The 14271-nt window shown below is 42.7% G+C and overlaps 1 protein-coding gene across 1 annotated transcript in view; it reads right to left on the minus strand.

Annotated features, from left to right (window-relative positions):
- The window catches only part of PDE8A (phosphodiesterase 8A), a 145982-nt gene that overhangs the window by 73255 nt on the left and 58456 nt on the right, over window positions 1–14271 (minus strand). The window contains exon 2 of the mRNA XM_059371509.1: window positions 1512–1568. Within this exon, the coding sequence (XP_059227492.1) occupies window positions 1512–1568 (57 nt within the window). The remainder of the gene's footprint in view (window positions 1–1511; window positions 1569–14271) is intronic.

Raw genomic sequence — 14271 nt, forward strand, 5'->3', positions numbered from 1 at the left:
CCCTCAACCTCCCTTCCCTCTGGAAACCACCACATCGTTCTAAGTCTGCTTCTGCTTTTTGTTGTTGGTGATGGTGGTTTACTATTTTAAATTCCACATATAAGTTAAATCACATGATACTTGTCTTAGGGCAAGGGATTAAGAGTAAACTTCCAGGGGTGCCTAAGTGGCTCAGTCAGTTAAGCACCTGACTCTTGATTTTGGCCCAGGTCAGAATCTCAGGGTTGTGAGATCGAGCCCCACGTCAGGCTCCAGGCCCATCACTGGCCCATCACTGGGCCTGGAGCCTGCTTAAGATTCTCTCTCTTCCTCTTCCTCTTCCTCTCCCCACAGCCCCTTCACCTGTGCTCTCAAATAAATAAATAAATACGGTAAGCTTCCAGTCATAAAATATATATGCATGGAAGGGGAATTACAGTTAACAGTATAGAACATTATATGGTGACACAACGTAGCCAGAATTATAGTGCTGGTCACTTCCTAATGTATATAAATGCTGAATGACTGTTGTACACCTGAAACCGATATAATGTTAGAGGTCTTCATTTCAATAAAAATCAATTAATAAAGTTCTGATCAATAGCAAATGACAAAATAAAGAAAACCGTCAGTTAAGTGACACAGGCACAGCACCAGGCCCAAGGGGTGGCACCTGTGCCTCTGCCCAGGATGACGGCTTGCTGTCCCCTTGCCTGGCCTGGATCAGGTGAGGCCTGCATCTGCCATGTCTCCGCTCCACAGCCAGGCACCCGCCACCGCCACCCCCCAACCCCCGCCACGCCGGCCAGGTCTAGGTCAGAAGTGCACTGTTCCTTCTGTCCCTTCAGACCTGGATGGACTCATGAGAACAACGGTGGTAAGGTGGAGGTAGGGAGCCTGCGAGAAGGACCGCAACGCTGCCGGAGACCCTATCCCCAAAGGCTCAGCTCCTCCTGAGTTTACCCAAGTGCAAGTCCACCACAAATGCCAAGAATGAAGAGAGCACAGCTCTGCCCGTCCTAACAGTAACCATGGCTGGTCTGCAGGCACCATCGAATAACACTGGAGCTCAATTTCAACAGCTTATGTTGTCTAATACTTTAGATCTGCTCATTTAAGTATTTTCTGAAAGAGCTGATTCAGCAACACAGGAAAGACCATGCTTTTGCTTTTTTGTACTGGAAAATTTCAAACCTACAGAAAAGCTGTGAGTGTACCGAACGCTAGTTGACCCTTCTATCTTCGTCAACTGGTAAGATTTTGCCCTCTTTGCTCTCCGTGCCCCCCCAACAATTATGCACATTCTCTTCTTTATTGCTGAACGTTTCAAAGTAAGGTACGCACGTGTGTGTCCAAGAAAAATACATTCTCTTGTTTAACTAGAATATGATTATCAGCTTCAGGAATTTAATGTTGATCCACTACTATTAACTAAAATAGAAAACTGTTTTCACTGTTAGGCCCTCTCCCTCCCCCTAAAGAAAATCAACATGTAAAAATTACAGCACGGTTTAGTATTGGTTTATCATTACCTGGAGCTGATCTGGATGAAATCTCATTGGGCCGAACTGCACGTCAGCTACTGCTACCTGTAAGAAAAAGGTGTGCTCAAAAAATAATTTTTTTTAAAGATAAGATCACTCTAAAATTTCTCTCTAATCAGTGCCACAGATGAAAGTGAGATTTTTTTACTCCAGAGAAAAATTACATAAATTAAATCGTTAATACACAGAATCCCAGGGATCTCCTTATAACCCTCAGGGAAGATGCAGAGCAGGGAGGGAGACCTGGAATGAGCCTGACCTGGCTCTGCTTTTCCTCGCAGGGTGTGACCTTAGCGAACTACTCAGCCTTCCTCAGTCTTAAGTTTCTCATTTGTCACAAAGATCAAATGAGTTTACAATATGAAGGGCCCCCGAAAATTAGACACTGAATGAACACTGATTGCTTCTATCTTTCTTCTGATGGACAATGAAGTCTTACATGAAGAATGGCACATGCAGGGGTGCCTGGGTGGCTCAGTGGGTTAAAGCCTCTGCCTTCGGCTTAGGTCATGATCTCAAGGTCCTGGGATCGAGCCCCGCATCGGGCTCTCTGTTTGGCAGGAAGCCTGCTCCCACCCCCCACCCCCCACCCCCCACCTGCCGCTCTGCCTACTTGTGATCTCTGTCTGTCAAATAAATAAATAAATAAATCTTTAAAGAAAAACCCATGGCACATTCATAATGAAATTCAGAAGTTAGAATCATGCGACATCAGAGCCAAGGACGCCCCACTGAGAGTGCTAACAGTTTCATTTTACAGACCAGCACAGTATTTATCAATAATTGTTTATCTATCTGAGAACTCAGCACTAAATGACACAGGTAAATGCAATGTTATAATCAAATCACAGCACCAACGGAGGGGCTGAGCGTATACTAGGCGCTAGGCTAACTGCTGAACATATGTTATCTTGCTCAATCATTACAGCAACACAGTGAGGTTTACAGTTGGAGAACTGAGGTTCCAAGTACCTTGTTTAAGACCACAGAGTCCGCAAGTGGTAGCTGGGATTTCACTGCAAACCCAGGACCACCGGAAGGTTTGGGCAGTCTGTGCGCTGCATAAGGGAGCCCAGGGGAGGAAGACTATGGGGCTGAAATATAGCCCTGAATGATGGATGCTGGCACTGAGTGGATCCCAGAGGAGCAGACACATTTCTGCAATTTTCCCAGAAACACTGTTAAGTACTAAAGGGATCCACAGGCCTCTGGGTGGTAGTATGATTCCATGGCCAAAAAAAAAATCTGCAGCAGAAGACCTAGATCTCTAAGCTCTCCCACAAGATATTTCCTACCTGACACCCCCCTCCCATGTCTCCCCTCAAGCAGCGATCTACCCCACAGTAAACACACGGAGCAAAGCCTGTTTGGGATGGAGGAAGTCTGTGTTTATTTCTCACTGCTGGAAGTTGCTGTCTACCAACTAAGGGACACCAGTTCAGTTTCTGATCTTCTTTGTGACAATTTCATCTCTTGGAAGGCGTAAGAAGAGCCAGGGCCACTACTATTCCAGACCTAAGACTGAGGAGGATGCTGTACAGGGCGGGAGGCTGGAAGGACAGACTTCCCCCAGCACCACCTAACCCCCCCCCCCCCCCCCCCGCTGTGGAGCTGCAGGCTGGCTGCAGCGAGGCCAAGGCCAAGAGGGTCTTCAAAGAGAGTCTGGTCTACGCAATCATTCGCTCGCGGTGCACTCAGAAGGAAAGCGAGAGGCACTGTGAGAGACTAATCTGAACAAAGTTTTCTGTCGGTTTTTATAAACAAAGTTTAAAAGAACGAATGGAAATACAAGGATGGATACAGATTCACTGCTTAGAGAACGCAGTGACCTACTCAGGAGAAAGAAAAGGGGGACGAAAATGACAGGAGAACAAAGAGAAGGAAAATCATTTCACTAATTTTCTATACCGGGGGGACAGTTTCGTAGGAGAAAGCATAAGACTCAGGAGTGGGAAGCCCAAGAGAAGGCAGCAGCCAGCCAGCGCCGGGGTCCCTCATGTGAGCAGAGAGCCGCAGCCTCTGACAGAGGACTCTTAGGTGATTGGCTCTGAAGGGTCAAGTAGATAAAAAGGTCTCAAAGGAGCAAAAAATACTTATGAATAGTATAAAAACATTTGATACACTAGGTCACAGAGAAAACCTTAAAACACTTTGCTGAAAGTAAAAATGGTACCATTTTTATTTTTCAACCATAATGCCATTAAACCAGAAATTAAAAACATGAACTTAAGCAAAATCAACAAACACCACTGCCCTAAAAAATTTTTAAATACTAACTTGCAGTTGCCTGGTCAGAGAGGGAAATGCAAATTATACCTAAAGATTATCTGGAAAATAGTAAAAATGAAAATATCATGTAACGAAACTTACGGGATGCTGCTAAATTTTACTCAAGAGACAAGATTCACAGCCTTAAATCCTTTTGTCACCAAACAAGAATGAGGTACATTTACCAAGATTTCAAGTCACTAAGTTTGAGAAAGTCAACAGCACAAACTTAAGGAAACAGAGAGGGGGAAAAAGTAATAATTTAAAATTTTTATTTTTAAATAAAGTTTAAAATGATTTTAAAATGATAACTAGGATGTTTGTAGAATACGTACATGTGTGCACACACACACGTTATATATCGTGTTGATTATAAACTGAGGGACAAGATAAAAGTATGAATAGATCAGGGCAAAGCCTTATCGCTCCCAGGAACACAATCTGAGCACACGGTCCACACCAAAAGTGGGTGAAATAACTTTCACAGACAAAGGAAAATACAACTTTATGATCTCAACTTACAAAAATAACTCACTACTGCATTCATTTTAAGAAATAAAAGAAGTTACAGATTTTTTTAAAAAATTATTAATTTTACCTTGGTATAATTTTAACGATATCATTTTAAAACATTAATGTTTCAACAACTCTATTTACCACCGAACACTTACTTTATTTACTTAACTAGATTGCATTTGAACCTCACATCCTGTCTACGGGGTACATCCGGCTCTCAGGACCTCTGTCGAGCAGTGTCCCAGCAGAGCCGGACAACTACTTACCATTGCCCCCCCAAAATAACCACCACCAGGAAATCTGATGACATTACTCAGTGAGCGGACGTCAGCAGTGGGCCCTCAAAGAGTAAACAACTTCCCAAGTGCTCTGGAAAAGGGGATCAGAACTATAGAATTTTTGCATTCTTCCTTTCTTTGTGTATGAAAATCAGAATCAAACTGACCTAATGCTTCAAGGTCATGGCCCTTTTAGTAACTGGTTGTGCACATTAATATTTAAAAGAGGATAGTCCTCCTTAAGTTAATTTTAATATCACAGCTTTGGTGTAATCTTTCAGCTTCAAAGGCAATTGCTATCTTTGGACAACACAGAAACACCACTATGTTCACGGATATTGGTAATTATACAAGTTGTTGAGTTTAGTCTTCTGGATTTTTAGATATGTATTTATTAATACTTACTGTTAAAGAGAGATTGTAAAAAGTCTTTCTGTATTTTAGTAAAGTAATATTTGTAAATATGGCTGACAGAAACATGAAATGAATTACTATTGAAACTTTGACAAACCACGCATCAGATTTCTTGTTTGCCTAACAGACCTAACATTTAGAAGTGACACTACAAGGCCAAACCAGGGTTATGAATCTGGATCCTGGGTGGGGGTGGGAGAGAAAAGAGATACAGAGTGCGAATCTATTTAAAACCTCTGTTCACCCAAACCAACCCTATCTCTTGGCTGCTTTGGCTTTTTTCTCTGTAGCTCTCAGTCATCATTTGCAAAATTGCCTATTTTACTATTTATCTTCTTTACTGTCTGCCTCTCCCACTAAGAATGTCCATGCTATGAAGATACGGACTTATCTCCTTTATTCATTGCGGTATTTCCAAGATCCAAAACAGTCCCTGGCATGGTAGTCGTTCAAGAAATATTTCTGAATCAGTGTTTACTCAAGAGCTCATTTTTCGGAATCATTTGTTTATCCAGAAATCATACTCATACTAGTTTCTACATACACATGTACTTGTGATACAGTACTCCCATTTTCCAGAACGTTTTCATATTTACTTTATTTCAAGAAGGAACATAAAGGAAGGACTCTTACGAAAGCCTCAACTCTAGGAACCACAAAAGAATCATGTGATCTATTCTTTTGCCTACATCCCCTTTATTAGAAACAAAAGTTATGCTAGGATCAATTTACATTAATTGTCTACAAACCTAGGAACTCTAGCAAAGTCATAAATCAGATTTTGCCCTGAGCCAACCTTCCCTTCCAGGTTTTCCCTGTACATCCTTATTGTCTTTCTCTCCACACAAAGTGGTAATTTGGGCAAAGGGACACACCTTCAACAAGACAGGAGACACCAGTTCCTGGGTGGGAAGAGTCAAAATTAGCCCAGCCACCTGTGGACCATGTACTCCTCTGCTTTAAGCCAAGCACAGAGCTGGCCAGGTACCAGGGAGTGCGAAGAAGTGCCCAACCCCGTGCAGGAGGGGAAAATGTCTGCACTGACATGATAGTTTTACTAGAGAAAGGAGGTGCCTATTATATGCTAAATACTCTTCCAACCATACTTAAATCCAATTTAGCCCTCCCTCTCCGAGTAAGGTAAACTCATTAACTCCATTTTATTGATGAAAAGACTGACGCTCAGAGCAGGGTGGTTAGGCAGTTGGTAAACGATAAAGATGAGAGTGAGACCCAACTAAGGGGAACTGAATTTCTGTGGTCTTTTTATGCTCCATTTGGAAAGGCCTAAAATCACGAGACCCTCACTATATTGAGCGGAAATAAGACCGAGAACCTAGAAAGCAGCATTCACCCACTTGACCAATCTTTGTTGGGCACCCACGGTATGCTAACTGGTTTCCTAGGCATTTGACACCCAATAGAGAACAGGACAGACAGTATCTCTATCTAGCAGGGGGAGATGGGATGGAGACTAAATAGGGTGCTATTTTGAATCAGAGTCCAGGAAGGCCTCTCTGAGGCAGTAACGTGGAGGACGAGATCTAAATGAGAAGAAGGCAGCCATACAAGGAACGGAAGTAGGAGCCCCCAGGTGAGGGAACAGGGGCGCATGGGACCTATGGTGAGAATGGGGCATTCAAGGAAAGGAAGGGGGAGGAGGGCAGGAGATGAGGTTATGGCTAGAAAGGGGCAGTAAGATGCCAAGCTTTCTAAGCCAGAGCAAGAAACTTGAGTTTTATTCTAAATTTCATCAAAAGCCACTGGAGAGTTTTATACAAGAAAGTGATAGGATCTACTTTTTATTTTTTAAATAGATCCCTTTAAACAGATCCCCTTTATATTTTAAATGGCTCCCTGCTGGGGAATGGACAGTGGGACAGGCACAGTAGAGGCAAGGAAACCACTGAGGAAGCTTCCATAGCAGTCCAAGTGAGAGAGGATGGCCCTGCAGCCCAGGGGTTGTCATGAAGACGAGCAGATGGCTTTGGGGCATTCTGGAGTCAGGGTGATGAGGACTTGCTGATGGACAGGACATAATCAGTTCCACTGGTTTCTAGACTGGAGTTCTGATATCCGGCTTAGTTTTATTTAGGTGTTGATGGAAATTTGGGGTTCTGCAAGGCGTCCCAGTAGAAGCTGGTGTGGGTCCGCTTGGTTCTTTCCAGATCCACCCACAAGATGGCACCAAGATCTACCCTGCGGCAAAGCTAAGGCTCTCCTGGGTTCTTCTCCCAGCAGGCCAAATGCTCCACCTCCATCCCCACTGTCCAATCTCTTTTTTCTCTCCTTACCTGCTCCTGATTGTCCCTTCAGTCAATTTAAACAGCAAACATTTACAAGGAGACTTTTTCCCCAACTGAATGCCAAAATCAAGTCACATGCTTGGGTAAAACTGGTCTGTCCTTTTTTCCCTAAACTCACATTGTCGAGCATAAAATGGGCTCTGGATTAAATGCACCATTTAAAGAGTTTAACACAATGCCTGACTGTGAGCAAATGCCCAATAAATTTTAAAGTATGTGCAGAAAAGATTTTCCAAGAAACTTTTGCTAGGAAACAACCTTATACACACATGTACACATACACACTTTTTTTTTTTACACATACACACTTTAAGGCATCTTTAAAACTTTATTTTTCCAAAGAGCTATTTCTTTCAGAGCACAAAGGTAAACTCTAGAATTCACAAAGGTAATCACAAAGAACCATCCACTTCATGATACCCTGAAATATCATGTGTAAAAAACAGGACCTAGTTGTTAAATATCATATTAATGTATTTGGTACAAGGGACAAATAAAGGTTTTCCTGAAACCCTCAAAGAAGACTGCCTCTAAAGGTGACAAGAAAATGAGCCATAAAAAATAGCCCATCGTAGGAAAACCCATCCCTAAACTTCGCTTTAAATGAGTCACTGAAATTTAAGAATCTTCGAATCCCAATGGCGGAAATTTGAAGTATGACATAACTAGAACCTGCCTCTCCCCAAACCCTCAAAAAAGAGGCCGCGGATCACCACATACCATCCTGTCAGAAGGAGGAGGGTCTACAGGCTGCCAGGGGAGAAGAGCAGGAGGGGAGAGCTCGGCGCTGTTCACGGAGCTCCCTCCAGGGAAACACTGAATCCAGCAGGCAGAGACCATCGGGATATCGACAAGAAAGATTCCCAGCTATAAATTAACAAACGAGCGTCCTGCCCCGCTCTGGGAGGAGTTCAGTCCAGGCCTCCGTACAGCTACTGCGCACGTTGAGGTCACACGCTGCACACTTGGAGAGCACGGAGCCTTGTTCCAGAGCTCCTAAGGCTGCCTGCTAGTCAACTGCCCGCTGCTAGCATCCTGACCGTGAACGCCGGCCCAGATTGCACTGGGTTAGCTCATGAAGCCCAAAGGGACCACACCAAGAATGAAGACCCACACAGCAGAATAAATGATGCAGAATCACCCCCACAATTCCCACAGCCAGGATTCTGGAGACTGGAAAGATGGGGGTTTAAACTCCGACCCTTCCCCCCTGAAAGCCCATGTGTCTCCTGAGAAGACAGTCTCTAGAGAAGAGTGACAGCCAAGCTTCGGAGAGGGACAGACATGCGGCTCTGCAGCGCACCGGGCCTGTGATGACAGGGGTCGTGATGTGCGGCCATCCCCACTAGTGGAGGGGGACGCACGAGCATTCACGACTCCCCTGCTTTCATTCTAGAGCAATGAGGAAATTCTCACCAGGTGTGGAGCTAACAGACAGAATGTTCTGAGAGAGTCTGCCAGAGTCCAACTGCTCACCCCGATCCTTCCTGCATTAAACCATCAGAGCCTCGGGACGCAGTCCACAGCTAGGGGTTCTGTTGTGGAAACCATGTCTTTTACGAGCCCTGTTTTATGAGGGCTACCTAAGTCTTCGCACGGACCTACACTGTTTTTCATAAGTAACACGGATTTCTTTAAAGCTTCTTTTTTGTAATACTTCCACTACTAATTATGTCTAATTTTAAATTTCCACCAACCAGCTCTGAAAAATCAAGGAAGAAGTTCTTATGTCCCAAGGAAAACTGAAGTTTGGGTTTCAGAGGAGAAAGCGCAGAGGAGAGATGTAAGTATACAGCAGGGGTACAGTTGACATCAACAGAGAGTGTGAAGAACCCCCCAAGACAGATGAGGCCTTGGATCCAGAATATCAGGGATGAGGGCTGGAGCCTTGGTCCTAAGCTTTAGATGATGGTGCCACCGCCCCCCTTCAATGCAAGTAGCAGCAACGGCCAGGCTGGAGGCTTCCTTGGGAGGATGTACTCTCCCAAGGCTGCTGCTTCATAAGGGTTTTAAGGTAAAATCCTGACAGGAAGTTATCTGGTATTTATATAGCAAAAATGCATATTTATACCCTCCAAACTAAATACATTTTTTTTTAAAGATTTTATTTATTTATTTGACAGAGAGAAATTACAAGTACACTGAGAGGCAGGCAGAGAGAGAGAGAAGGAAGCAGGCTCCCCGCCAAGCAGAGAGCCCGACGCGGGACTCGATCCCAGGACCCTGAGATCATGACCCGAGCCGAAGGCAGCGGCTTAACCCACTGAGCCACCCAGGCGCCCCAAACTAAATACATTTATAAGATTATTTTTTTCAGAGCAGTTTTAGGTTTCTATCAAAACTAAAAAGCAGGGGCACCTGGGTGGCTCAATGGGTTAAGCCTCTGCCTTTGGCTCAAGTCATGATCTCAGGGTCCTGGGATCGAGCCCCGCATCGGGCTCTCTGCTCAGCAGGGAGCCTGCTTCCTCCTTTCTTTGCCTGCCTCTCTGCCTACTTGTAATATGTCAAATAAATAATTTTTTTTAAAACAGCTTAAATTGCATAACATTCTATTTTTTGCTACATCTGACTTTTTTCTTGTTTGTGCCTCATTAATCACTGAAATGATTTTTTAATTTATCAAAATACTGAATAAATGTACTAATGTGATATATAGAGTTAAAGTCACTTTTTAAAACCAGTGTATTTTTACTGTAAACCTCACAAAACCCTTACCTATGGAAGATTAACATAAATAAGTCTTAGTTTAAGGTAATGATGTAAGTGGTCAACATTTGGAAATCTTTAAAACTATATGTGTAACTGAAAGTTTTAAAACAAAAAATAAATTTCTAATTTAAAAGTAAAATCAAAGTTACATAGTCTAGAGTTGCTGGCTTCTATAGCCAGCTACCCATTTTTTCTGCCTAGAATTGTATTTATAAACTTTTTAAGGTTGTATTTATTAGAGGGGCACCTGGGAGGCTCAGTGGGTAAAAGCCTCTGCCTTCAGCTCAGGTCACGATCCCAGGGTTCTGGAATCAAGCCCCGCATTGGGCTCTCTGTTCAGCAGGGAGCCTGCTTCCTTCTTTCTCTCTCTTCCTGCCTCTCTGCCTACTTGTGATCTCTCTCTCTGTGTCAAATAAATAAAATCTTAAAACAAAACAAACTAAAAAGCAGGTGCAGAGATCTCCCTTATATCCGCTATCCTCTACCCTCATCATGAATATCCCTCCCCATCACCATCCTCGCTCACCAGAATGGTACATTTTTTACCAAAGATGAATTCATAGAGACAGAACATAATCATCCCAAATCCATATTTTACCATGGGCTTCATTCTTGGCCTTGTACACTCTATGGACTTGAAGAAATGTATAATTATATGTATCCATCATTATATGATTATCCATAATGATGGATATTTTGAATATTCCAAATATTCATATGGAATATTTTCCCTGCCCTAAAAATCCTCCGTGTTCTGCCTGATTATCTCCTCCCACCCCTGGTAACCACTTAACCACATATCTTTTTATTGTCTCCACAGTTTTGCTTTTTTCCAGACTATCCTAGAGTTGGAATCGTCCAAGTACGGAGCCTTTTCAGGTTGGTTTCTTCCACTTAGCAAATGCATTTAAGGTTCCTCTACACCCTCCATGGCTTCATAATTAGTTCATTTCTTTTCGATGCTGGTTAATATTCCATTGTCTTTCACAGAGCAAAAGTTTTCAATTTTAATGAAGTTCATCTTATCAATTAATTCTTTTTTTAAGATTTTATTTGAGAGAGAGAGAGAGAGAAAGTGAGAGACACAGAAATACTGAGAGAGAGCACAAATGGGGAGGAGAAGGAGAAACAGGCTCCCCTCTGCACAGGGAGCCCAAAGCAGGGGTGGATCCCAGGATCCTGGGATCACGACCTGAGGCAAAGGCAGATGCTTAACTGACTGAGCCACCGGGTGCCCCATGCAAGGACTTTCATATATTAACCTTGTGTACTGCAACCTTACTATAATCAGTTATGAATTCTGTCAAGTGTTAGTTTTTCTGTCGATTATTTTATACTTTCTACATAAATTATGTCATCTGTAAACAAAAATAGTTTTAAGTCTTCCTTCCCAACTGCACACCTTTTATTTCCTTTCCTTGTCTCAGTGCATTAGCAGAAGTTGCCAGGGTGATGCTGAAAAGCAGTGGTGAGAGGGGACACATTACTGCCACATACCTGATCTTGGCAAGAAAGCTTCAAGTTTCTCATCATGAAGTATGATGTTAGCTGCAGGCTTACTGTAGATATTCTTTACCAATTTGAGGAAGTTCCCTTCTATTCCTAATTTACTGAGGTTTTTTTGTTTTTTGTTTTGTTTTGTTTTTTATCATGAATGGGCTTTTGATTCTGTCAAATGCTTTTTCTGGAGGCACCTGGGTGGCTCTGTTGGCTAAGTGACCGCCTTCGGTTTAAGTCATGATCCTGGAGTCCCAGGATCGAGTCCCGGATTGGGCTCCCTGTTCAGCAGGGAGTCTGCTTCTCCCTCTACCTTCCATTTCTAGTGCTCACTCTCTTCATTCTCTCTCTCAAATAAAATCTTTTTTAAAAAATGCTTTTTCTGCATTTACTGATATAATCATGTGATTTTTCCTTTTTAGGCTGTTGATGTGATAGATTACATTAGTAGATTTTCTATTGCGGAACCACCAGCATCACTTACCTGGGATCAAGCCCACTTGGAGTGGCCCAAAATTCTTTTTATACCATTTTTATTTGATTTACTAGTACTTTGTTGGGAATTTTTACCTATATGTTCATGAGAGATACTGGTTTGTAGTTTTCTTTTCCTGCAAAGTCTTTATCTGGTTTTGGTGTTAAGATAATGCTGGCTTCACAGAATGAGGCAGGAGGTGCTCCCTCTGCTTCTACCTTCTGAGAGAGACTGTAGAGACTTAGTGAAGTCTCTTCCTTAAATGTCCAGTAGAATTCAGCAGAGAAGCCATACTGGCCTGGTACTTTGTTTTGGAAGGTTGTCCATTACTGGCTTAATTTCTTCACTAGATATGAGCTTATTCAGATCATCAAATTCTCGTGAGTTTTGACAGTTTGTGTCTTTCAAGGAACTGGTCCATTTCATCTCGGTTATCAAGTCTGGGGGCACAGAATTATTTATAATATTAGCCTTTTAACTTCACGGAATCTGTAATGAAGTTCCTTCTTTCATTTCTGATATTCAGAATTTGTATCCACTCTTTTTTAGCTAGCCTGGCTGGAGGCTTACAGATTTTACTGATCTTTTCAAAGAACCAGTTTTTGGTTTCATCAATTTTTCTCTACTGATCTCCTGTTTTCAATTTCATTAAATTCTGCCTTAATTCCTATTATTTCTTTTCTTCTGCTTACTTTGGATTTAGGTTGCTCTTCTTCTTTCCCCCAAGTTTCCTAAGGTAGTAACTTAGATTACCAATCTTCGATCAACCTTTTTAAATTATGTGTTCTAAGCACTGTTTTTGCTGCATCTCACAAATCTCTATAAGTTGTGTTTCATCTTCATTTACTCGAAGTATTTTAAAATTCTTCTGAAATTTCTTCTTTAACCCATGTATTATTTAGAAGTGTGTTGTTTAATCTCCACATATTTGGGGATTTTCCAGTTGTCTGTTACTGATTTCTAGTTTACTTCCACTGTGATCTAAAATCAGACATTATATGATTTCTGTTCTTTCAGATTTGTTCAAGTGTTGTACACAGAATGTGGTCTATCTTAGTGAATGTTCTACAGGAAGTTGGCAGGAGGGGGAGGCATGTGTACTTTACTATTGGGTGAAGTCGTCTATGGATATCAATTATATCCACTTGATTGACAGTGGTATTGTGTTCCATCGTGTCCTTACTGGCTTCCTGCATGCTGGACAGGTCCATCTCTGAAAGGTGTTGAGGTCCCCTACCGTGAGAGCGAACTCCTCTCTCTCTCTCCTTGCGGTTCTGTTGGTTTTCGTCTCACGCAGGCTGATATTGTTGGGTGCATACACATAAAGGACTGGTAGGTCTTCTTGAAGAGCTGACCTCTTTATCATCACGTGGTGTCCTTCTGTATCCCTGGTAACTTCCCTTACTTTGAAGGCTGCTCTGAAATTAATATAGCTACATTTGCTTGTTTTTAATTAGTGTCAGCATGGTAGGTCTTTAACCATTTACTTTTAACGTAGTGGTCTTTTTTTTTTTCTTTTAAGATTTATTTTAGAGAGGGTCAAGCATGCGTGGGCACAAGCAGTGGGGAGAGGCAGAGAGAGGGAGACAAGCAGACTCCCCGCTGAGCACGGAGCTGATGGGGCGCCAGATCCCAGGACCCTAAGATCATGACCTGAGCCGATATTTATACTCTTTAGAGTCTGACGCTGAACCAACTGAGCCAACCCAGGTGTCCCTATGTGCCTTTATGTTTAAAGTGAGTTTCTCGTAGACAACATGTGCAAATCCTGTCAAGTTCCTGGAGGCAAACCTCACAATACCGTGGGCCCCCTCATACCACAGTCCCTCGGAACATTCTAATCCTCTGAGAGTTACCTTCACTGAGCCTCTGGTAATGGCCAATTAGAGTTCAGTCTTTCCTAGGCCAGGCACTCCTGAACGGCTTCTGCTCGCAGTTTCTGGTACGCAATGAGTTCCTGCACTCGCCTGGCTCTCCCTCCTTGGGGGCACTGTGTCTTCCCTTATGGATTTAAGAGTTGTTGATTTTTCAATCTCTTCAGCTTTTTACTTATTGTCAGGACAGAGTGTTGATTTCCAAGCTCCTCACACACAGAACTAGAAACTAGAAGTCTAATATGTTTTTAACAAAATGATGTGCAGGAAGTCTTAAATTACAGCCCAAATACACTTGTTAGAACAGTGAGTAGTCCTATGCATAAGCATTTCGGAAAGCACGAGTTTCAAAGGGGACAGGCAGCTCCCAAAGCTGCTGGTGCAGAGACAGCACCCGGGCACCACCCTCCA

This window comes from Mustela nigripes, chromosome 13 (genome assembly GCF_022355385.1).
Source record: "Mustela nigripes isolate SB6536 chromosome 13, MUSNIG.SB6536, whole genome shotgun sequence".
Taxonomy (NCBI): Eukaryota; Metazoa; Chordata; class Mammalia; order Carnivora; family Mustelidae; genus Mustela; species Mustela nigripes.